The 24,493-nt window shown below is 35.5% G+C and overlaps 1 protein-coding gene across 1 annotated transcript in view; it reads left to right on the top strand.

The window, feature by feature from the left end:
• Positions 1-6,781: 6,781 nt before the first annotated feature.
• Positions 6,782-24,493, top strand: part of LOC137402164 (indoleamine 2,3-dioxygenase 2-like) — a 29,997-nt gene continuing 12,285 nt past the window's right edge. The window contains exons 1-8 of the mRNA XM_068088645.1: positions 6,782-6,789; positions 9,793-9,909; positions 11,919-12,014; positions 16,261-16,380; positions 19,020-19,153; positions 19,426-19,525; positions 19,653-19,770; positions 23,684-23,787. Coding sequence (XP_067944746.1) covers positions 9,823-9,909; positions 11,919-12,014; positions 16,261-16,380; positions 19,020-19,153; positions 19,426-19,525; positions 19,653-19,770; positions 23,684-23,787 — 759 coding nt within the window. The 5' untranslated portion in view covers positions 6,782-6,789; positions 9,793-9,822. The remainder of the gene's footprint in view (positions 6,790-9,792; positions 9,910-11,918; positions 12,015-16,260; positions 16,381-19,019; positions 19,154-19,425; positions 19,526-19,652; positions 19,771-23,683; positions 23,788-24,493) is intronic.

The following is a 24,493-nucleotide window of genomic DNA, read 5'->3' as shown; positions in this document are numbered from 1 at the left end:
GACTATAGAGAATTAAACAAAGTAGTTCGTCGAGAAGTTCACCCAATTGCTCATGTTGAGTCAAGTCTTGCCAAACTTAGAAATGGTACCGTCTTTACTGTCCTTGATGCCAATTCTGGTTTCCCCCAAATTCCTCTCTCTTCTAAAGGAAAACTGTTAATCACGTTCTTGTCTCTATTTGGTAGGTTTGCTTTTAATCAGTTGCCTTTCGGTCTGTCATCTAGCCCAGAGTTGTATTCCAAAATTGTGTCTCAAGTTCTGGATGGCCTCAGAGGCGTAATAGTTCCTATGGATGACGTGTGCATATGGGGAAAGTCCCCTGTTAAGCATGACGCCAGAGTTCGTGCTGTGTTGAGTAGGATGATTAAGGCTGGTATGACTCTAAATGTTAATAAGCTCAAGTTCTCTCGCAGCAGCATAAAATTTCTCGGTCATGTCATATCTGCTTGCGGTATTAGCGCTAAACCCGAGGCTATTTAAAGCATTGAAAGTTTGGCCACACCAACCTGTGTTAAGGATGTCCGTAATTTCCGAGGTATGGCAAACTAGCTCAGCAAGTTTACCACCAAGCTTGGTGAACTCAGTGCTCCATTGTGAGAGCTACTTCACAAAACTTCTGTGTGGATTTGGAATAAAGCTCAGGAGCAAGCGTTCAAATGTGCCAAGGAAGAGTTGAAGCGTTCAGTTGAACTAGCACCATATAGCCCACAACGTGAAACAGTTCTAAACACAGACACATTTTGAGGTGGCATCGGTGCTGCCTTGTTTCAAGTGCAAGATGATGGGGAGTTGCAATTAGTCAGTGCAGCTTCTCGAGCACTGAGTGAAAGCGAGAAACGGTATGCCACTATTGAGCAGGAAGCTTTAGGCGTTGTCTGGACATGTGAAAAGTTTCGAGATTATATCATAGGACTGACAGTAGTAATAAAACCGATCACAAGCCCTTGATCTCGCTACTGAACGACATAGAATTAGACAAAAGCCAAGCCCGTATCCAGAGGTTTCGAATGCGCCTCATGAGATTTCACTATCATGTTGAACACATCTCAGGAAAGAATAACATCATTGCCGACGCATTCTTACGTTCTCTTGGTTCTATCAGTGAAAATGATGTTATGGTAATGGATGAAGTTGAGTTGTTTGCTGTGTCAGCTTTTCATCGCACTGCCTCATCATCTCGCTTAGAAGTGTTGAAAGATCAAAAAAGCATGATGAAGTCACCTCCCGCGTTCTCAGTTATGTGAGGTCTGGCTTGCTTACATATCTCCCTTCTCATGAGATTTCACTACGTCCCTATTTTGATTGCCGGTCTAAGCTTTCTATAGTTGATGGTATCCTGGTCTTTGATGACCGTGTCATAATCCCCTAAATTGAGCATATCTCGGTCTTTGAAAAAATCCACAGTGGCCATTTTGGCATTGTAAAATGTCGAGCTAGAGCTGCCCAATCAGCATGGTGGCCTAGCATGTCCCAACAGATAGCTGAAATGGTGCATACGTGTGAATCCTGCAGGAAGGAGTCTAATGTTGAGCAAGTTTTTCTTCTCCATTCGGAATTCCCAACTGTCCTTGAAAAAAAGGCAGTGATTAGTTTTTTTTGACGGCAAATGGTATTTGCTGGTAGTGGATTATCATTCTCGATTCATCGAAGTTGCATTGTTAGAAGAGACCACTAGTTCTAAAATGATCTTGCACATAAAGAGTATTTTTGCTCGCCATGGAGTCCTTGAGGTTTTAATTTCAGACAATGGCCCCTAGTACGCCTCAGATGAGTTCAGGTTTTTTGTTAAATCGTACGGGTTCACACATATCACCAGTTCTCCCAAACACCTACAAGGAAACAGTGCCATTGAACGACCAGTCTAGACCATGAAGAAAATTCTCAAGAAACAGCCAGATCCTTATTTAGGTCTGATGGCATACAGGACTTATCCAATAAGAAATGGTTTCTTGCCGTCTGAACCGCTAATGAGTCGCAAAGTTCGCACAACGCTACCCTCTCTGCCTTCAGTTTTAATTCCTAAACGGCCTGATCTGAAAGCTGTACGCTCCAAACAGTCTCTCAGTTGAATTCAGTGTAAAGCTGACTTTGATGAAAGATGTCGTGTTGTAGTCCCGCCTTGCCTTAGTCCAGGTAGTAATGTTCATGTTCGAGACCTAAAGCGAGACACTGAAGTTGTTGGTTGGTCTCCCCAACGCCCCGTTCCGCGGTGGCACAGGATAGCAGGGGGAGTGTAGTTAGGCGAAATATCACTAACATAGTTCCGTTAGAACCAACCGATTCTCCCAAAGTGAATGATAGTGCAATGCAGTCTAGTTTTGGCCAAACTATTAGGTTCTCCCGGAGTGAATGATAGTGCAACGCAGTCTAGTTTTGGCTGAACTAGTAGGCCACGTCAAATTTTAGATCTGTAGTGAAATGCATGTAGTACGCCAGGCTTTCGACAATCCTGTCAACATTATTAAATAGAATAATGGTTTTATTCGTATATTGCTTTACATAGTTTGTAGTAGCAGTTTTATCCATTTGTATTTTGTGGTCTGCTAATTAGCTGCTTTATTTTATCAACCCAGGAAAGGAAAATGTTGTATAATCATAATACTATTTTGGAGATCAATACTTATGTAGTATCGTTTCCTTATCTTTGTAATCTTATTATAGAGATGTATCTTTATGTCAGGCAGTTTCCGGTTAAATAAATGCTCACCGAAATATTCCTAAGTTACCTCTTTCGCATTCAGGTCTGCCAACTCTCACACATTGGGCGTGAGACTCATGCAATCACACAAAAGCAAAAAGGAAAATGTGTGAGAAATGCGTTAGATTTTTGCCCCAATTTCCACAATTTTATATATACTAACACTGACACATCAATTGCCCCAAAACGAAATCTCAAGCATTGCCCCACTCTTGGGTTGGCGGGCTTGTTCGCATCAGTGTGCTAAAACACAACAAAATGTTGTTATATATATATATAAACCACTTGAAACTCCCAGGTCTCTGGTAGGAGACCCGAGTTAGAGCAGAATTTACCACCCATACGGGGTATCCGGGGTGAGGAAACAATTTTTATATATATATATATGTATATATAAGTTAAATTTATACACATTAGTAGAAAGAGTGCTCAATGTATTGAGTAAAAACGGGGCTGATATAAAAAAGCATATATATATATATATATATATATATATATATATATATATATATATATGATGAGTATTCATCATATTCGGTGTTTGGGAGAACTGGTGATATGTGTGAACCCGTACGATTTAACAAAAAACCTGAACTCATCTGAGGCAATATATATATATATATATATATATATATATATATAATGGTAATGGGATTTGGTCATGGGATTTGTGTCCTTTGACTAAGCTCTGAGCTGCGCTGATGAGGCTTCAATAGCCGAAACAGTACTGTCTGTAGCATGAATATATGCTCACTCACTTCAGTTTGGTTGAGCACTCTGTGAGAGGTGCGGCACTATTGGCCTTTGTGCAAAGCTCATCACCTTTGTGATTTGAGCACTCTGGTGCCAGCACATTGACTTTCTTAGAGTCTGTGAGGCAACCTAGTTGTTTCATGGCAGGAAGTCAAACTCCCTGCCATGGGATTTGTGTCTCTTCACTTAGCTCTGAGCTGCACTGATGAGGCTTCAATAGCCGAAACAGTACTGTCTGTAGCATGAGTATATATATATATAAAAAATTGTTTCCTCACCCCGGTTAACCAATTTGGGTGGTAATTTCTGCTCTAACTCGGGTCTCCTACCAGAGACCTGGGAGTTTGAGCACTCAACCATTTTGGTACAATACTGCAATTACTACAATACAATACATTTTGGTATACAATTTTGAACCAGTAGCCCATTTTTCACTGCTTTGTTCTGGTTCAGCTACAGGCAGTGCAGACCTTTTTTGGTCAGGCGATTTCCAAGCCAGTATGGCTTTGGTTATTGCACTCATCATAGAGGTTGTAGACAACCTACAGGCAAGGGTCTTGTATAAGGACCTGCCAGAAGGGTGCAGTTGTGGAGGTTTGAACCTAGGACCCAATGATCACTGTCCCAACACCTTACCAACTACACCATCTGTCCCGTATATGTATATATATATATATATATATATACATATATATACATATATATATATATATACATGTATATATATATATATATATATATATATATATATATATATATATACATACATATATATATATATATATATATATATATATATATATATATATATATATATATATATATATATATATATATATATATATATATATATAGATATATATATGTATATGACCTCAATATACAATATATACATGTATGTATATATATACATATATATATATATCTGTTGTATATTGAGGCCATTGGGTACTGCTATAATAGATATAGCAGTACCCAATGACTACAATATAGCCAGCAAAGAAAAAGAAAAGGTAGAGAAATATCTCCCTCTTGGAGAAGAGATTGAAAAATGCTGGAATGTAAGAACAACTGTAATCCCAGTAGTCATTGGGGCACTGGGCGCAATAACACCGGCGCATAAAATGTGGCTTGCCCAAATACCAACAACAATCAACTCAGGTGAGTTGCAGAAAAGTGCGCTATTGGGAACAGCTAAGATCTTGAGGCGAGTGCTCAAACTCCCAGGTTTCTGGTAGGAGACCCGAGTTAGAGCAGAATCTACCACCCATACGGGGTATCCAGGGTGAGGAAACAAAAAATATATGTTAAATACAAATCAATTTTCTATTCAAAGGCTTTTTTATTACCCAGGCAACGCCGGATAGCACAGCTAGTTGTAGAATATAAAGCAAGCTATAATTATTTCAATCCAGCTAGACCACGAGTGTATAACGTACGCACATAGCGTTACTGCAAACGCCTACCCAAACACCCGAGTCGCCGCAGTTTCTGACAAATTCAATACGACATGGTAGCAAGAGACCGGTCATTACGGCAGTGCTAATACTAACCAATAGAATGTGTTTACGGTAGTTGAAAAACTTTTAAAACTCGAAAACGAAACGCATTGTCGATTTCAAATGTGTCGCTTTCAATTGACAATACGCTTCGTTTGTCGAATTTTCGCCTAACAATGTAGCGATTACTTGTCTTCTCAATAGGATTTCATCGCTTACCTTCATCGCTGCAAAATTATATGTATCGTTTAAATTGAATGTCAAATTTACACCAGCCCCCCCCCACAGCCATAAAAATGCTAACTGTCAAATCGTCACGATAAAAACTTATTCACTGATAGTGTTATTTGCAACAAGTGGTTGGTCACGATTAAGGCAGGGGTAATATTGCATTATCATTGAGAATAGACAATAATTGAGTTTCCTTCACAGTCACTGACCTATCCAAGTATTGTTTGATTGTGTGACTGGTGCACACTTTGATGGTAATCTCCAGCCCACCAAGGAGGATTGGAGATTTCTTTATGGTAGTAGAATGCATAAAACATTCCACCAGTCCACCATGTTTCACAAAATACGTCATATGACGTGAAATCTCCCGTGGCAGATGACCAACCGTTCTGAGACACCCATTAACTTGGGTCTTCACTCCAATGGCAAATGGATCTATCCCATTGTTTGATTCTAGCTCTACCTGTAAATAACAACACCAAGAGCATGTGATAATGATCATGTGAAAAACACAAATATTGTTGTTACTATGTATGTTTGTGGTCAATGATTATTTTTTTACTTTTTATGTCAAGTTGTCTTGACAGTTGAGTTTAGTGAAAATAATCATTTATCACTTCACATCGAGCCCAGACTGATAAAAAAGTACACCTGAGCAGCATTTCACTTTCTGGTTGTGATTGGTGCATCTATGTAACGACTAGGCTGTCTACACCCATCTGATCTGGTAACTAACAAGTCTACTTGCCAACACCTATGTTTTATCACCTGTAGGAGCTGATTAGTTATACAAGTATTTTATGAGCTTTGGAAACTTATTGCTAGAAAGTTAAGGAAACCAATGGTGATTTTCTGAAATCTGTTTAATATGGTGTTTGATAAATTTTTGCAATAAATTAAATTATTTTTGTTCATCGATTAAATCAAATCACTATCCGTTTCCTTAACAAAAAAAAACTCCATGAGTAATTGCCTTCCTTCTCTGCTATTTTTAATAACATACTGTCAAAACGTCTTCCATGTCTGGAGTCCAGAATTCTCGGTAAACATGGAATCCTCTCAGCCCGCAAGTGAACTCAAAACGAGCCATGGCCATCGCTTGCTATAAATACTTGCGATCTAATATTAGTACCATATCGGTCACGACGGAAAGGACCGAGACGTCATTGATAGTCCAAGAAACAAATGGCAGCAAGCGATCACGTTGAATTATCGATTTCTGCCATACATTTATACCTGCGGGTTACAAATACAAACTAGTCGCAAATATAAAAACTTTTTTTACTAGAGGACCGGACCTGAGGAATCTAATTTGTTTGTTCCATTGTATTTATTTTCACATCACTATATTTTCGCACTCATCAGAGCTGCGAAATTAAGTTGCAGCGAAATTTTACTCTGTGTGCTACTCACGAAACTAAATACTAGCGAAATATAAGTGTCCTAGGGTATTTGAGTGGAATCGTTTGACATAGCATTAAACCGAATCGTTAAAAATTCCGTTAAAGTGTTTTGGCTACTTCCCCGACTTTATCATCGAGGAGAGTACACTGCTACACTAGTGGAAAATTCCCACCGCAGATGCTCGCCTAGAGACAGATCGGAAAGGTGCGTAGAATTAATGTAACTTTGCCAATGCTGCTTTCTAGGAAGCTTATGTAACTTAAAAAAACATTTCTTGGTATTATTTTTTGGTTGTTTTGAATAAATTTAATTGAATAGTTGCAAGTCAGCATTTATTAAATCAATTCACCATTGCGTTATGCGCAATGGTCACTCATTTTTCGTGGAGCGTATTTGCTGTAGAATTATATAATTGTTATGGAATGGTGTGGGTAATTCACCGTAATTGTGTTTGGCAAGCATTAATGCGAATTTGTAGGTAAGTTCTATCGAAAAGAGAAGTGTTAAGCTGTGTATTGTCGTATTATGTGGCAACATTAAACGTGGCGTTTGTTATCACCAGCTAGATATGCAATGCATGGACGAGAACGGGAAGCTCGTGTCTTGTCAAATTTTTAGTTGTTTTGTGGAGCTGCCATCAATTACATATTTAGTTGCAAAAAATAATTTCGTAATATATTCTGTTGAGTATACCTAATCAGTCCCATTTCCAGATCGACAGTTACAGTTGAGTGTTGCATCTCCCTTCTAAAGCAAAAATCAGTTATATAATGTACTGTTGAGGTCTTTTTTTAAAACTTTCTGTAGCATTTTTCTAAGTTTTTATTAATGATACGCTATCCAGTAATTTGAAATTCACTAGAAGTATCTTTTCAATGTCTAACATCATGAACGGTAGTGAAAACTAAAAAAGCCTGCTTTGAAGATATAAAAATATATAACCTATATGTCAATACATTCCAAAAAATATAAGAAAATTAATATATAAAATAGAGGAAAAACAGGAAGTCAATAGATACACTCACGCAAAAAATTTTCAACCACTCAAAGTCTTCCATATTTTTCCATTGACTATGTAAATCAATTTTTTGATCTTGCTCAGTGTTTTCATATTGCTGCTAAAGCTAAATACTAAAGCAATAGGTGACAAATTTTTCCTTAGAAAAATATTATTCTATTTTTAAATTAACCATTTCACAAAAATAATGCAGCAGAGAAATGCAATAGGAAGCTAATTATTTGTTTAGTATTTCATTTGTTACAAGGTTGAGGCCTTTTCTAAAAGTTAAGGTGTCACAAAAATTTAATTTCAATAAGGCCATGTTGCAAAAGTTTTTTCCTATTGCTTAGCTTATCCACTTCATTATTATCCTCAAGAGACAGTGGCAATAGCAACAAAAGAAAAATAGCAAGATCTATCAGTGTAGCTCACTATTCCCTTGTCTAGTTCATTCTATTATTAAAAATTCAGACAACTGCTCATGTCAGAATGATTTCTATTACCCGTTGATGATCAGGGAGTAGCCGCAGTAATGCCTACTAGCTCCAAATACAAGTAACCTCAAGCAGTCTTCAAGTGGTTTAATTGTTGTTATGTCATGCTTGATTACTTTTTGAAGGCAGCCCAGCTGTGTGTATGTTAACAGAAGCATCTTCGCTGCAGATCGTACCCTTGTTGCTGATTTAAAATAGAGGAATATTTAGCTAGTTCATTCACTAGCATTGACACTGCTACTACCACTAAAAATAACATCAGCAGAGTTGCATGCCATTGGAGTTCTTGATATTTACTCCTATTACCTTGTTGTGAATGGCTCATTCATTATCGGCAAACATATGCTAAAACTCAATCTGAACTGTGCAAACAACTAGTCTGGTCTATACAAACAGTACAGTAACTTAACTCAATTTGGAATAAACATGGTTTTAAATATAATTTCATCAAAAATCTTTGCTAACATACACAGTTTACATTAGATGTGGCGGTAAAAATTGTTGTGTTTGAATTCCAAAAGTAAAAATTGCACCCTTGATTGAGACCTCAAGTAGGCTTTGCAGAGTACTTCTTGCAAGGCTGATGCTAGTGCTAGTCCGTTTCAATTACCTCACCTTCCCTGGATGTCAGCCTTCAATGATTTGTGATTGATGCGCAAAAGTAAACAAGGTATCAGAGTAAGGGCAATTCAAGATTAGTTAAGTGTAACCCAATATAGACAATTCGCAGACAAGTGTAGGTACTACGTACTCATTCACAGTGCTGGCAATATTGAGAGCTCACAACAAGGATCTATGCCAGTTATAGGAATTCAATAGGAACTTAGACTACAAAGAACGTGTACGCAATTGCCCTGCCACGTTGTAGGCCTATAACAAGTTCGTACCATACCATAGGAGAGATTGGCAGGGATTGCCGTGATCTGAAGATTTAATGCTATATTATAATCTGTTATATTCTTGCTAAAGTATTGCTTTTCTGTTCATTCACTTTCACTAGTAAAATTAAATTACTTATACAAAAACTCGTTTTTCAAACTGGGATGCGAGATTTAAATTTTATTTTATTTACTCTTATTTACTTTTATTTGCTAAATTTGTATCACAACGATTTATAAGTTTGTCTTCCTTGGTGTCTTGTTGGAAACAGTAGATGCTCCCATAGCATAAACCTCTTTTCCCACTTGAAGCTGCATTCATTCGAAAAAATTTATGTAGTTTTGGTTTTGTATTACGTAAGAAGTAAGAGGAATAAGTAGGTCCGCAATTATTCAGATATACCTGAAGGCACAAGCGTTAGGGTATCATTCTACGAGGTGAATGTCATGGGCTGGAGCCTTTGAAAGCTAAGCCTTTTATGCTAACTCCCAAACCTGGCTTGGACAGACGCATCTCTTTTACTATTGTAAATTTTTTTCTTTGCTTTGTTTTGGACATAGACAATTTTCTACATACAAAAAGAGAAAAAAGACAATTTAAATTGGCATTGAAGGTGGGTGCTTCTCTTACCTTAATGTAAAATTTACTTTGTGAAGAACCTACTCTGCTTGATTGAGGTGAAGTCATCTTTGGCTCAATAATAAAGTTTTGTAAATTTTGTTGCGGTTAAACTTCCTTTATGTTCTACACCTTTTGAGCATGAGTGAAACATGTTTTTTGTTACCAAGCAGATGTTTTCACCAAAATACGTATGTTTCTTTGACTTGTGTTTAGGCTTCAATCACCAGTTCATCATCTATAACCATGGAAACTGAACAAGACTACATCTCTCGGATATTCGACCAATACATGATATCAGATACATATGGATTTCTTCACGGCCTCGATTTGGTAAGCAGTGACCTTGACATATGAATTAACTTTGCTACAATACTTGCTTTGTAAATTGAAACTGTATGTTGGACCAAAGATTTCCATAAAGATAGATTTTCTTTTTGTAGTTGGTTGTAGAGCTCAAAGCAAATAGAACTGTTACAAGTGACTATTGTTTAAACCAATGTAAAAATGTTTTTACATTGTTATCTCAATGTAAAAACTTAAGTTACTAGAGGAAAGATGTGTATCAAGTTAAATTCTGGAAATAATCGTCAGTAAAAGAGAGTATTCTTAGTTCCTAACCATGAAAACCGATGAAAAGAAATGCAGGCTCTACAAGGTAAAAGTCTGATAGCTGAATACACCCAGGGATGTGACTAACTTGCATTAAATATGATGTAAGTTGACCTAATAATGTATTTCTTATCAAGTTTTATCTTTAGTTTTTAACAGATTGTAATTTTTTTTACAAAATTTCATACCATGCATTTTGGGTGTTACTTTGTATAATGGGACAAATATTTTCTCAAACTTATCGTATGTTAAAACACCTATTTATTAAGCTGAGCTAATCGGAAGGCGAGGTTGGGTTGTACTTCCATCTTTGGTGCTTGCTTTGTATTTTTTAATTACTGTGTTATCATACATTTTCACTCGTTTGCTAATCATAGTCAGAGTGCTGTCTAATATTAGCTCCAGTTTTTGTCGCAAAGTTTAGGTGAACAATATTCAAGTTATTTTGGTAAATCCAAGAGAACGCATTAATGTGAATATCGCATTACTTTTTTTTACAGACGTTCATTGTATCATCAAGTCTGGTTCTATGGTCATTCAGTTTATCGCTGCTAGAAACCTTTTATCAACATGACGACATTGCACAAGTTGATTAAACTCGACTGTCAATCGGTCAGCTCATAAAAGCAATTTTGTTGTGAGCTTCCAAAGGCGCTTATGTTGAGGCTCAAGTGAAATCTATTTGAGTTCAAGTTTTAAATAGCATGAAATGAAATTTCTTGGTTGTTCACATAGCTAGGTTATCATCAAACCTTTTACCTTAGCGGTTATACTGCGCGGTCAAATTATCAGTAAAGCATTTCAACTTGTCATTAAAATATCTGAAATAGTTTTGCTTAAGAGAATTAGTCAGGCTCTAAAGAGAACAGTTGTTTTAGAAAAAGATAGTTCATTCTTTTAAATTAGTGTTAATGTCATTCTGTCATGGCTTGGAATGTCCTAACTGAGGGGCTGCCCTTTCTAGCATCGTTAGACTTGAGAACAACGAAAGACATTATTTTACAAACACAATATCATTAATAATTCACATTGTAATGATGCTTCATGTTATAGTGAGTTTAAAGTGTTGCAGGAAATAAAGCTAGCGGACATCCTGATTTCAGCTCAATCTAATAACTGCACAATTTTTATCTATATTTTAAAGCTGAGTATTGTTTTTTTCCATTCTCAATCAAACTCGCATGACCATTAGAATTCATTGCCCACATAATTTATACAAGTTCCAGCATTTAATAGTGTCCAAATAAACACCCAGTTCAAGGGTCAAAAGATCATTAATTCTAAACCAAGTGATGTGTGCATAGGCAGCCAATATCTGGTAAGGATGTGACTCCTCTCATTCATCTATGGGTTACATAAGCTAGGTGATGCATTATTGACTAGTGATTGTACAGTTTCTGGCTGTCATAAATAGTTATCGTGTCACTTTGATGCGTTCCAAGATTTTAAATGTTAGCCAAAATTGTATGGCATAAGGAAATAATGTTTAATTAACAAATGCTTGTATTGTTATTCATTTTCTTAGATATTTGATTTTCATTTTTTTGCATCTTTCATAACTTAAGATTCCAAAAATAGCATTGTAAGCTTTCCAACTTGTCACTAAACTATCTAAAATAGTTGTTCTCAAGAGAATTCGCTCCTAAGAATTGCAACATACCGAAAATTTTCAATTAATTTGATTCGGATGCTGAAATCAGTTTGATATATTCATATTCTTATCATTTCAGCCAGAACTTCCTGAGAAGTTCAGAGTTTTCCAGAACATTGCCCGTAACCTGTCTACTCTCCTGGAAAAACACCAACTTCGCTCTGTTATTGATCCAGTAAGTTTTTTTTGTAAATATCTCATTTTTTTCATTTTTGTGCTCTGCCGTTAGTTTAAAGCTACGCTAGACAGTTTGACATAATTGTCAATGTTGGGAAGATTAGTGTAAATTCAATGTGTGGCAACATCGTTCAGTCTTTTTCGATCTTGAAAAGACAATTAGGTAAAGTTCACGGAGAATTAGTGTTCTTGGTGCATGAATTCATGAATTACTATGAATTCAATTTATGATTTTATTGTTTCAGTAAAACTTGACTTACACGTATGCTCTACTCTCTACAACTCTTTTAACACATAATATAAAATTTGAGCAAATGTTTGTCTTGACATACAAAGTTTTTTTCTACATACGCCGTTTAAAATTGTTTGGATCAACATAGTATCACATGTAAAAGATCTAATATTTCGTAAATTAAAAGGAAATGTATATTAAGCTTATATGATTTAAGTTGCTTTAAAGGTTGACTTGCAGCAAAATTCACATTACAGTTATTTGGTATGAAAAGATTCACCATGTCTTACTCTGTTGTGTTGTAAGTGCAAAGTATGTGGAAATGTGATTACAAGCTCTTAAAAGCTCAAAAACGAACAGTTAATCGCAGCCACACGAGACCGCCGTAGTTTGGATTCTCTTTCCAAATGGCTCAAATGTGACGTAGTTGTGGTAGATGGTTTCTGTTTACACTTTCATGCAACCTTATTCGTCAAAATATATTCACAAATATATTTCACGCATTCAATAAAACCATGTCTGTTGTTCTTACGCGCCTGTTTTATCGTCATTGAAATGCTGTCACTTTTAGCAGTGATATCTTATAACTTATCGTAAAATTTTGTTTATTTTTTCAGCCTTAGCTTGAAGGAGTACATATCATTGTCTGATAATCATGACGAGCCTGTTGGTCATTTGTGATAATCGAAAAGTGCTGCAGAAATTATTTGCGAAGTATTGGGTCACATGATCAGATTACGACTTGCCGATTAGACCAAACCGAAACAAAACTGCAAAGTAGCGAGCATCTATATTTGATACGGGGTCTTCGGTAAAACCCGAAGTGTTTGTCATAAACTAGTGATACGATAAGCTTTATATTGAGCTTTGTATTGGCCTTTCAATTCATGTAAGAACATCCGTGACAAGACAATAAATAAATTTCATGGCTACGTCAGAGAAATAAAGAGATTCCAATCTACGGCGGCTTTTCGTTTTTGAGCTTTTAAGAGCTTGTAATCACATTTCCACATATTTGGCACCTACAACACAGCAGAGTAAGACATGGTGAATTTTTTGATACCAAAAAACTATAATGTGAATTTTGTTGCAAGTCAACCTATAAATTATGTCTAGCGTGATTCTTATTTCTCACTCTGCTACTGAACCTGTGCTTGGCTATGTCTGCACTTCTTAAATGTGTTTCCGAGATGAAAATAACAATAACAACCTTCTTTATACTGATAAGTACTTTATTAATTTAATTTTTACATGTAATTAATATTTTTTGATTTTTTAACGCATTTGTTTTAGTGCTATATTTACTGTCTTGAAATATTTGTCATCACTTTTTTTAACCCCGGAATTGAAAAATTTTCTAATTGAAAATATGCATTCTTATAGAAATAGTTGCTACAAATTACTTGGTTTTGACATAGAAGGCAATCACTAACTAGTATAGAATAATTTTGTATCAGAGTTGTGACCAGTACGAAGAAATCATACCTGTCCATTGATAAGTGCTCATTGATGCCAAAGAGTAAAATGCATCACAGTTACAGTAAATTTTTGCATGCATATCTGTGTAGTCACATTGGCAGTGTAGCGGTAAGCATGTCACAGTCATGCGGCAAGCAGTGTAATTGCATTTCATACTTTTGCTACTGCTGTATACATGCGTTACAGCTATTTTTTATGTACAGTAAGCAGCAATTGCACACTGTATTGCCGGTGGTATTGCCTACTGCATAGTGGGCAGTGCTGGATGCAGTGGGCATGTTGCTAGTGCGCATTTCGCAGTGTTAGATGCAGTAGAGACTTTCGTGTTACATGTATGCTGTACATATATGCACAGCACACTTTTGGGAAACTCATCACAAAATAAAGTACAATAAAAGCCCCTAAAACATAAATAATCCATCATGAGAAAAAATGAACACTTACATTATTGGAGTTTTATGTTACATGAGCCATAAAATAAATTTACATTGCTAAATGTGTTCCAAAATTGTCCCAAACTCGTCTCTTAGGCTTTTTAAGACAAAAAAAAGAATTTGGATTTAATGACTGTACATTAACTGCGGTATTATTGATTTCCATCTACAACTTTTGTCTTATCATTTCACTTGGTTCGGTCTATGACTATGGTAGCCTGACATTAAGGGGAACATTCATCTTCAATGTAAATTTAAGTCAATTTTTTCATGTTTTTCTAGACAGCAAGAGTTATGCTGCAAAGAAAAAATTTAAATTTTGGACACGTAAAATTAAGCAAAAGAAATTTTTTTATAAATTTTTTTTATCGTTTGTCCATCCAAATTGTCCGAAGCCAAGGTTAGAAGTCAGAATAAAATATTGCTTTTAATGAGACACCAACTCATGACATTATATGTTTAGTAGACTAACATTGTAACACTTGCACCAATCGACCGCCTTTAAGGTATATCTAAATAATAGCTCTGCTACTTGTTATATGTGCTTTATTAGCACATCAGCCATTCTCTCATGACAAACTAGACCACCAGGGTACTAGTATATATAATAGAGGTACTCCTGTACAACGTTTTCTCTCCCAAGTGCTACAAGAAAAAAACGATATTTCAATGCTAACTATAATAGAACTCTCATTATTGAAATCAAATGTGAGAACTTGTACCAACTTCTTGCTTTACGTTATATTGATTTTCTTACGTAATATGAAGCAAAAACTTCACATAAATTCTTTAAGTTAGGTGAAATTTACATAAATTGGGGTTTACGTTATATGGGCATCTACTATATAGAGTTGACTCGGACGCAACCACAACACTATTGCAAGATTTGAATGCTGCTCAAACTTGGGTATGAGTGGACAAACAAAATGATCACAACCAGGGTTGCATAGGGTTAAAATGAAAATACGTTATGGTTTTTAACAAATAATTTCAATGAAAATACAGTAAAATGGTCCAAATTTCATCGGAATATTATTAATGGTCGACTCCCTATTTTGAAATTATAAGGGAGTTGAAGCGCAAGTTAATGAGCTTGCTAAACATTGCATCCGACTATTTTGTTCCGCGGTGCACAGACACATGGAAATCCAGCAGTGTCAGGTGCTTCATAGTATCAACCTCCTACTGATACGCAGTTGCAGTACACATGCAGTTTCATGTTTTTCGGAGTGTGCATTTGCTGTATACATGAATTCCTGGGTTTCGGTAATGCATTATGGAAGTAAATGTGCAGTAGATCACAATGAGCAATCTGCAGTATGAATGCATTCGAAGTAGCAGTACGTGTCCACTGCGCATTAGCAAGTGTGCACCACAAAATTACAGCGAACTGCTTTGCTATGACACAGTTTAGTTTTAATATGTCACAAACCTGCTTTGTCAAAGTAGGTTTTATTATAATACTAGCTGTGCTATCCGGCATTGCCCGGATAATAAAAAGTTTCAGGACAGAAAATTGATTTGTATTTAACATATAACAACATTTCCCATTCTAACTTTCAAATTACATATCATGAGAGAAGTGTTTTGTGTAGTTGAAATAAATTAAGAGAAAAATAAAAACAACTGTAAAGGTTTTAAAACTTTGTCAAACAACTTTAACTTTCAAGCTGTTATCCAGGCACATTGCCAATGGAAAGTTCTAGTAAGCTGCTTAATAAGATAGGCTTCTAATGGCGGTAAGCCATGACTTTATGTCTGCATTGTTGTCCAGCTACAACTAATCTAATAATTGATATAGCCGGACAATCAAACCTAGAATACACATACGGACATGCTTTGAGAAATATATATAGAAAATAAAAGAAAAAAATAAAATATTTATCTAATTTGTTCGCTGCTCCTAAAAAGTTGTTGAATTCAGGGCATTATTTGTTGCGTATGTTAGAGAGGACTTGATAAAACGGTCGTATCCTTTTTTACCTTGGCTCTTGAGGGTTTTTGTGGAAAACAAATATTTCCAGTACCAACATCGCAAGCTATTCGCCCCATTAATGTATATCGTACTATTTCTGCAAAGATTCACTTTTTCCTTGCAGATGCCCGTAGTAAGCACGGCCGACCTGACTGACTACCTCACAATGAGACACGCTCACCTAGTTTTCGCACTGCTGACACGTGGATACATCTGGCAGGATGGAGAGGATGGTGTCCCACCGGTAGGGAGCCTTTTTTGCTTCAATTTTAAATTTAAAACAAAGTCCCATCGGTGATGGTTTTTTTTGCTTGAGTTTTGCGTTTCGAATTTTATAAGGTTAGCAGTTAGCAGCTGTAAACTAAAACTTTGTTATCAATTATTGTTAACAATTTTAATTAACCCTTTACTGCTTTAGGAGTTAATGTGCCAACTAGCTGTTAGTTCGTCAATGCCCAGAGTTTCTTTGACATGTATTTCGAATTAGATAGACTGCCGGTAAGTGTTTAAAAGGTCGGTTTGCTGCCACCAAATGAAGTTTTGAAACGGAAAAAACTGCCGTCCTTAGGAAAGGGATATGTGAAGTTTGTATAAAAGTTGCCAAAAATGTGAAAGCACTTAGCCTCTATGTGGACTATCAGACACACACAACAACAAAGTAAGATTTTTTAATATGGATTTACAGCAGTTTGAAAGGGTTTTCTGTTTTGGGTAAAGCTTGCCACATAGTCGATAAACTCATGGTTTTTGTTTCTGAATTTCTAAATTGTTTACCACATTTGTGTTTATCTTGCAAGTGTAACAATTTATGTCAATGTACATTGTATAAATGGTAAAGCAATACAGCATTTTAGAGATGTTTCTTTGAATAATACTTTCCTAATCATAAAACCAGAATCAAAATTAGCAACAGTTCATTTTTTAATTTAATTTTAATTTTCAATGGTTTTTAAGACAATTAAATTTGGGTACAGAATGAACCACTGAGCTGTGAATTCTTGATGGAAGAGCATTCAACAGTAATTATTTGGTCTTTTGGTAATTTTCATTTAATATATTTGTGTCTTCAATTATGCTATGAATTTCATGCTATGTACAATACTAATACATGCTCTTGATACTTTCTTAACAATTTTTTCCAATTTAAGTATGCCCTGTGCATGTCTGCTGCAGCGTTACTGGTTTCCATAGTTGCACGCTCTCCAGAATTGTTTTGATGTTAGCCCAGAAATATTATCTTTAGTATTCTGTTGTAATCTGATTTGTTGTTACAGCGAAAGTTTAAAAAGACCTTCAAATAGGTGCTTGGTAAGGAGTGCGCTTCAATCATAGACCTATTAACTATACCAGGGGTCAGCAACCTTCGGCTCCAGAGCCGCGTGCGGCTCTTTCATCCCCTCGCTGCGGCTCCCTCTCACTTTGGATTTTTTCATTTTGTAGCAGATGCCAAGTAATTCATAACAATATAGAAGTTTTATCGCTAGATGTTGTAATATAGTTTAAAAGATTGTAATTATGGTGATAAATCAAACATTGTCATTTTTTATGCGTCAATATTTATGTTATATTATTAGTATTTTATCACATGATAACTTTAACATAAAAGTACAGAAAAACGTAGGCCCTACTACCAGATTTGCCCGGAGGGCCAGATTGCCCCGGTATACCTTCTGATATTATGTCAAAGAACTGGGTTAAACAATTAGAAATCCAGTAAGGCTGGCCAGCCACTTAGGTCTGCAATATCGTCAACAACACTACTGACAAACAACAACACTAATACAAGTAGAACACCTTATAACAATTTATGCGCCAATAAAACCGCCAAAATTATTTTATTGTTCTTTGCAAAAGTGTAATTTTGTTTTCTCACCAGTTAAATCATTATACATGCCACACCTTTTCGTTTTATGGTGTAAACCTGGTATAAAAGCATTAAAAGCTAAACAAAAAAGTTACATGTAGGATTTATTATTTTTTAATTTGAAATGTCAAAGGGGGTTAGTGGCTCCCATTGTGTTCTTTCCTGCGGAAAACGGGTCCAAATGGCTTTTTGAGTGGTAAAGGTTGCCGACCACTGAACTATACAGTGTAGCTAATAGGTCTATGGCTTCAATAGATTCGTGTGACATGCGTGAATACCATGTGTGTAGTAATCACTGCAAACCTTTACATCGCTATGAGTTGTCTACTGGACTTTGGACACTAACACCAAATGTTCTTCTGTAGCTCACGCTTGTTTCATATTGTTCTAATATTCTACAGCGGTTTGCCTGGTAAAGATTAATATCTTACACCTTGCTACAATATCCCTCGCTAGACTAGCAAATTTTAAAATTAATATTCAATTATGGTAGTCCCTTGTGAGTCGTGGGTATTTGCAGTGTTTGTGTATTTCCCAGTGCAGTGCATTGTTATTGTGGCACATCATTACCACAATGTATCATGATTATAATGTGTTATTGTTTAAATTCACTATTGTTAGTGCGCGATATTTTTGTGGTGTGATGTTATTGCAGCAGGTTATTAATACATTGCATCATGTTATTATTGAGCTGTTGTTACATTGCACTAGTTTTAGTGCATTTTATTGAAATGCATTCTTATCGCAATACGTTGTTATTGCAGTGCACTATTAATGTACTAAAATCATAATTATAATGTGTCATTATTGCAGTACATTATTTTTAATTTCATTATTAATGTAGTGCATTGTTATTGCGGCACATTAATTCTCATTTAAATTTATAATCATTGCAGTGTGTTGTTTTAATGCATAATAATGTTATAGTAATGCACTGCATTATTATTGCTCTTGTCCAACACTATAACGCTGCATTTGTTTTGTTGTCCAATGATTATTGCAGTGCCTTAACTTTGCAGTGCATTCCAGAGCAATTAGCCGTGCCACTCATGGACGTATCTAAAAGAGCTGAAATTCAGCCAGTTATATGCCACACAGACATGGTTCTCACCAACTATATTGTTGTTGACCCCGCAAAGCCTTTGGCCCTTGGGTAAATACAAGTTGTCTTATCCTGAACGTGTAATAGCTTCTGTTACAGTAGTAATTACGTAATTGTAGTAATGTATATATAGTGATTTTAAATGATGTTCCTCGCTTTTTTAGGATCCTTGTTCTTTTCATTCTTGTTCTCTTCTCGTTTCTTCTCAGAACACTATTCATCTCCGTATCAGCATTGTCATGCCATTTGCTTTATTTTCTTTTCTGAGATATTTTTTCTTGTTATACGATGAGTTGTTCCTCTTCATTGCATCATCTTGTCAGGAATATGAAGCTACGATACCGACTGTCTGGAGATGAGAGCTGTGATTGGTTCTTCTTGGTGACAGTGGGAGTAGAACTGGAAGCAGTTGATGCTCTTTCAGTGAGTCCAATTTTTTTATTTTTAAGGAATTAATTAATTCATATTCTTCAGCATTTGAAAACTTGGCCTGCACAGTATGATGATGTTTGCAAGGAATATCTGTCTCTCATGGATGTTTGTGTTTTAGACAATACTGAAATGCCAGTACTGCATAGAAAGAGGTATGACTGAAAGAGTTGTCTCCCTACTCACAGAGCTGTCTCACATCATTGAGAGGATTCGTTTATGCTTTGTAAGGATGCATGGTAGGTACTGTGTATACATGTTATATTGTAAGATAATGTGTGCTATATGGAATGCAATATTTATAGCATGACGTACTGCATGTGATGTGGCATAGCACATGGTACTAGCGTTGTATGGTGTAATGGTGTATCTTACAGTGCACCCTGCTATACGATTATCCTGTTATATGATTTGTTGCCTTACGGAGTGGAACATGCTGATTTCTTTCCTCACTCTACAAATCCGATTTTATCATACGAAGGGGTCAAAAATTTTTCGATTGAGTTCAAATTTGGCAGCCGGTGTGCTTATTACGTATGCTAAAATAACAAAGACACCGAAATGCTGTTCGCCAAAAACATTTTTACAACGTCTGAAAGAGGCACGATGACCAATTTTTCTAAGTTTAAAAATTTTGTAAAAAGTGTGTAAGCGAGAGAGAATATTCATTTTAGTGTTATAATCATATTTACTCTAAACCTAAATTCATCATACGTAGTGAACTACAAATATATATACTTGATTCACTAGCTATGCAGTGTGAAATCGATTTCACATCACATTTTCACATATTTTGCACCTACAACACAACAGAGTAAGACATGGTGAATCTTTTGATACCAAATAACTGAAATGGGAATTTTGTTGCAAGTCAACCTTTAAAGGAAGGACAAAAAGGATTTACACGACAACAAATTTAGAGATCATAAATAAACATGAAGAAGGTACCAGTGTTGTTAATATTGCCAAGGGATATGGCTGCAACCAATCGGCAATTGCAACCGTTATAAAAAAGAAGGAAGCCATTATTCATTAAAGTCATTCTTGTGCACATTCCATACAAACTACAACCCTTCTCTGGATCTTTGTATAAGCATTAGCTAGCGAGTGATCAAGTAGCGGATCTTTCACATTGCACCAAGTTGGCTTGTTTTTTTAGCACGCATTGCACCAGCAGGAAAGCTGAGTCTTTCTAGCCATTTCCGCTTGTCAAAACGCCAAAGTAATAAAATTTTCTCTAAAGCAAGTTGCAAAGTGGGAGTTGTGATTCCTTCGAACAGAGGGTCAGGACTAGACAACTTCTTTTAGCTTACGAATAAAAATCCACTTAATTACGTATTAAATTCATTTTAAGTTAACAGTAACATAATTAGTATTGATGTGTTTTTTGCCTCCTCTCCGCTCTACTCGCTACACGTACCAGCTTAAGTCACGTCACTCTAAAGATACAGTGAATAAAATTTCATTGTTCTTTTCTATGGCCATTAATTGGTCAAGTGTGCGAGAGGGTACTTTTGAGAACAGCATCACTCGGGATTTTGTGTCGAATTAGGTTAAAAAGGTTCTAATGAGGTCAGCTAAAGGTTATAATGAAAACGAAGCCAAAAACTGATAGTTGATTAAATTTTAGCTTTAGTGACAAAAAGTTGAAGTTCAGTAAAATAGTTAAAAATATGTACTAAAACTCAGCGGCAAGTGTGTATTCAAAGTCTATGTTATACATATGTCTTTTTTGAAGTGAAGAAATCCCTACGGTATGTACTGCACATAGCCCATTATAATAGTTCATTTTAATGCAGGTTATAACCAATAAATATACTAAACTTACTGTAGGTAACTATAGTTAATAAAGTTGACATACTATTTTGTTACTAATTTTTAATATGTACAGCACTTGTAAAATTTTGATGATTTTTACAACATGGGAAATTGGCATTATATAATTACCATGGTTTCTATACTCGTTTATACAATTTTTTCACTATATGATACCAACCTTGAAACGGACTACAATCGTATCCCGAGGGTGCACTGTATATTGCGGCTTATATTATACGCAGCTAATATGATATTAAATGGTAGAGTGTGCCATCTATGATTTGATATTCATGTATCTTGTTATTTTGGTATATATTCTGTTATGACATTTCGTGTTCAATACTCTATGGAAAAATATAATTTCTAGATTTCTATTTTTATATTTATTATTATAATATTTAATGATATACAGTCAAACATGGATAACTCGGCCACGGATAGCTCGAAAACATGGTTAATTCGAACAGTTTCTTTGGTCCGTTCCCACGTAATGATAAATTGCTATAGATAACTCGAACTCAACACTGTTAATTCGAACTGTTTTTTTGCCCAACGGCTACCGAAACGGTTGTTATCGCTTTAGAAAATCACTTTATTCAAAGCCATAGAGGTAAACCTCATATTTTCGTAATTCATAAGCGTTGTTATTACCACCATCGGCAAATTAATTTTGTCAACGACTTTTCTAAAGGTTTGGTCAAATTTGATTTATACTGCTATACGATTAATAGCACGGGCTTGCCGGGTCACGCGCGCAAGGATATTCGCCACGCACATACAAAACAAAAACAGCATGTTGTTTTGTATGTGTGTGGCGAAAATCCTTGAGTGCGTGACCCGGCTAGCCCGTGACGAATAGTTTTCCGACGTTGATTCCGTGTTGAATCAACGTCGGAATGTTGAATGTTTAAAACGTCTTAAAATTGTTTTTTATTAAACGTATACGTTGTCTTAGCTAAAAAAACTATTCATCGTTTGACCTAAACACAGAATACGTGTGTACATTCAACAAGTATCCATTCAAAAAGCGTGAGTGATATACAATGTACCGTTAAACCTCGTAAAACTTTTAATTGAACTGCCTCGGAGTGTTGCTCTTAACGAATCCCAGGTAAAGTAAGAGATTTTTCTTTGGTAACTTTTTCTTGAAGTTGCATAAACTTCAAGAAAAGTCGGCAAAATTGATCGTGGGTAAAACGCTCAAAAGAAAAAGATGTCTTTTCTTTTGAGCATTTCAACAACGATCAAGTTTTGCCAATGTCAATCTAAAAAAACGTCCTGGCAATAACATCACCTCAAACAACAAACCAATCTCAAGTGATAGAAAAATCTCTATACTTTTTGATAAAAACGTTTTAAACTTTACATTAGAAGCATTTAATTTGAAACAAGCCATTTGTGCTTTTGATTTATATTATAGTTTGCATATGTACATGTATCTACTAATAAATAAGTAAATACATGGACTTGTGACAGTGCTCTGATAACTTGAACGCTCTGATAATTCGAACATTTTTGCTCGGTCCCGTGAAGTTCGAGTTATCCATGTTTGACTGTATTTAGTTTTTTATGATATTTTATTTTAGATGGTTTGTATGTGTATAACTAGTGGGGCCGTATTACAGTATTTGATATATCATAAAAACATGTACATGATATATATGATATAGTTCAATATATAAAATAGTATAGAGAGCAGAATTAAATAAGCATTGTGTGTTATGTTATTTATTGCCTTATATAGGTTATTTACCATCTGATGATATGCATGGTTTGTGTGTATGGGGTGTTGTGGATTTTCTGGCGAAGTAGGAATGCAATGGATGGTCAGGCAGAAAGGAGATCCGATCTGAGTATTTTAGACAGCAAATATATAAAAACTCAGTTAGCTCTTCAGCGTTAAGGCATATCAGTTATAATATTAGGGTTATTATTTTATTAATTGGCTTTTAAATACAGTTTCAGTTTTTCTTTATACTTTGTACATATTTCATATCTTGTGTTTATTTAAATGCTATATGCACTCACTTGAAGTATTTATGATTGTTTTGTATCTGGAATGAATTAACTATAATACAGTGTCTTGAATTTATATTTAAAAAAAATTTACTGCAACACCCGATTGTTTTAGCGTATAAAGCAAATTTTGTTTGGATCACTCGACGTTGAAGTGTGTTATACATAGTGTATCCCACAGAGTAGTACATTATGTTGTTTAGTGGTTTACTTAGCAAACTGGTGTGTAGTAAATAGCGACTCTTTTTCTTATTACATGCACCAATAATCGACTATACTAGCTCGGCTTTTTTGTTAGATGATAATGTACTGTTATAGAACAACTGGACGCAACGATGTTTTACGATGTTGTCAGACCGTATCTGAATGGATGGCATGAGAAGGGTATGATCTATGCTGGGGTCTCCGATGAACCTATCAAGGTATTTCCTTAGCTTCAATTGGAGTCAAGGGTGCTTATTGTCTGCTAGTTGTTAATAAGTAGCTTCCATGAGGTGCTAGGGAAGCACCACCTAACAAATGAGCTTTTCAACAATCTTTTGATGATATCTAGTTCAGTCAAACATCAACTTCAGAAGTTTATCTGATCACATGATTGTTTCATATGTCAAGACTTGTAAATTGGAGCAAATATTTCTGTAATGTTGATCTTTGACTTGTTTAATTGCTCTATAGTTTGGAAATTAATTATAAATGCTTCAGTTTTTATGTATCGCATTAAAATAGATTAATTATATAAAAATGTGACAATTTATTGTAAAACAGAATAAACTGGTAAAGTACAGTAAGTCGTCGACTTACGATCTTGTTTGGTTCCGGCCGGTCGTAGGTCGATTCAGACGTAAGTCGATTCTGTACATTCTGATCTAACTTAAATGGTTTTAGTTTACTAAACACATACTTGAAGGAAGTTTTAGTATGTATTTTAGTAAACTTCAAACTTTCAACTAAGATTTTATCGTTGATCTGTTTGCGAATCCATTTTCACCATAACAGATAACGCTGAGCTCGCCATGGCGAGCAACGTATATCTTTTAAAGCACATAAATTATATAACATTTTTTGTCATATAGTTCAACACATCAGAGTCTTGGCTTTCAAATTAGCCTATATTCAATACACGAAGAA

Source organism: Watersipora subatra, chromosome 8 (assembly GCF_963576615.1).
Source record: "Watersipora subatra chromosome 8, tzWatSuba1.1, whole genome shotgun sequence".
In the NCBI taxonomy this organism is placed as follows: Eukaryota; Metazoa; Bryozoa; class Gymnolaemata; order Cheilostomatida; family Watersiporidae; genus Watersipora; species Watersipora subatra.
This window is presented reverse-complemented; position numbering and strand designations above follow the sequence as displayed.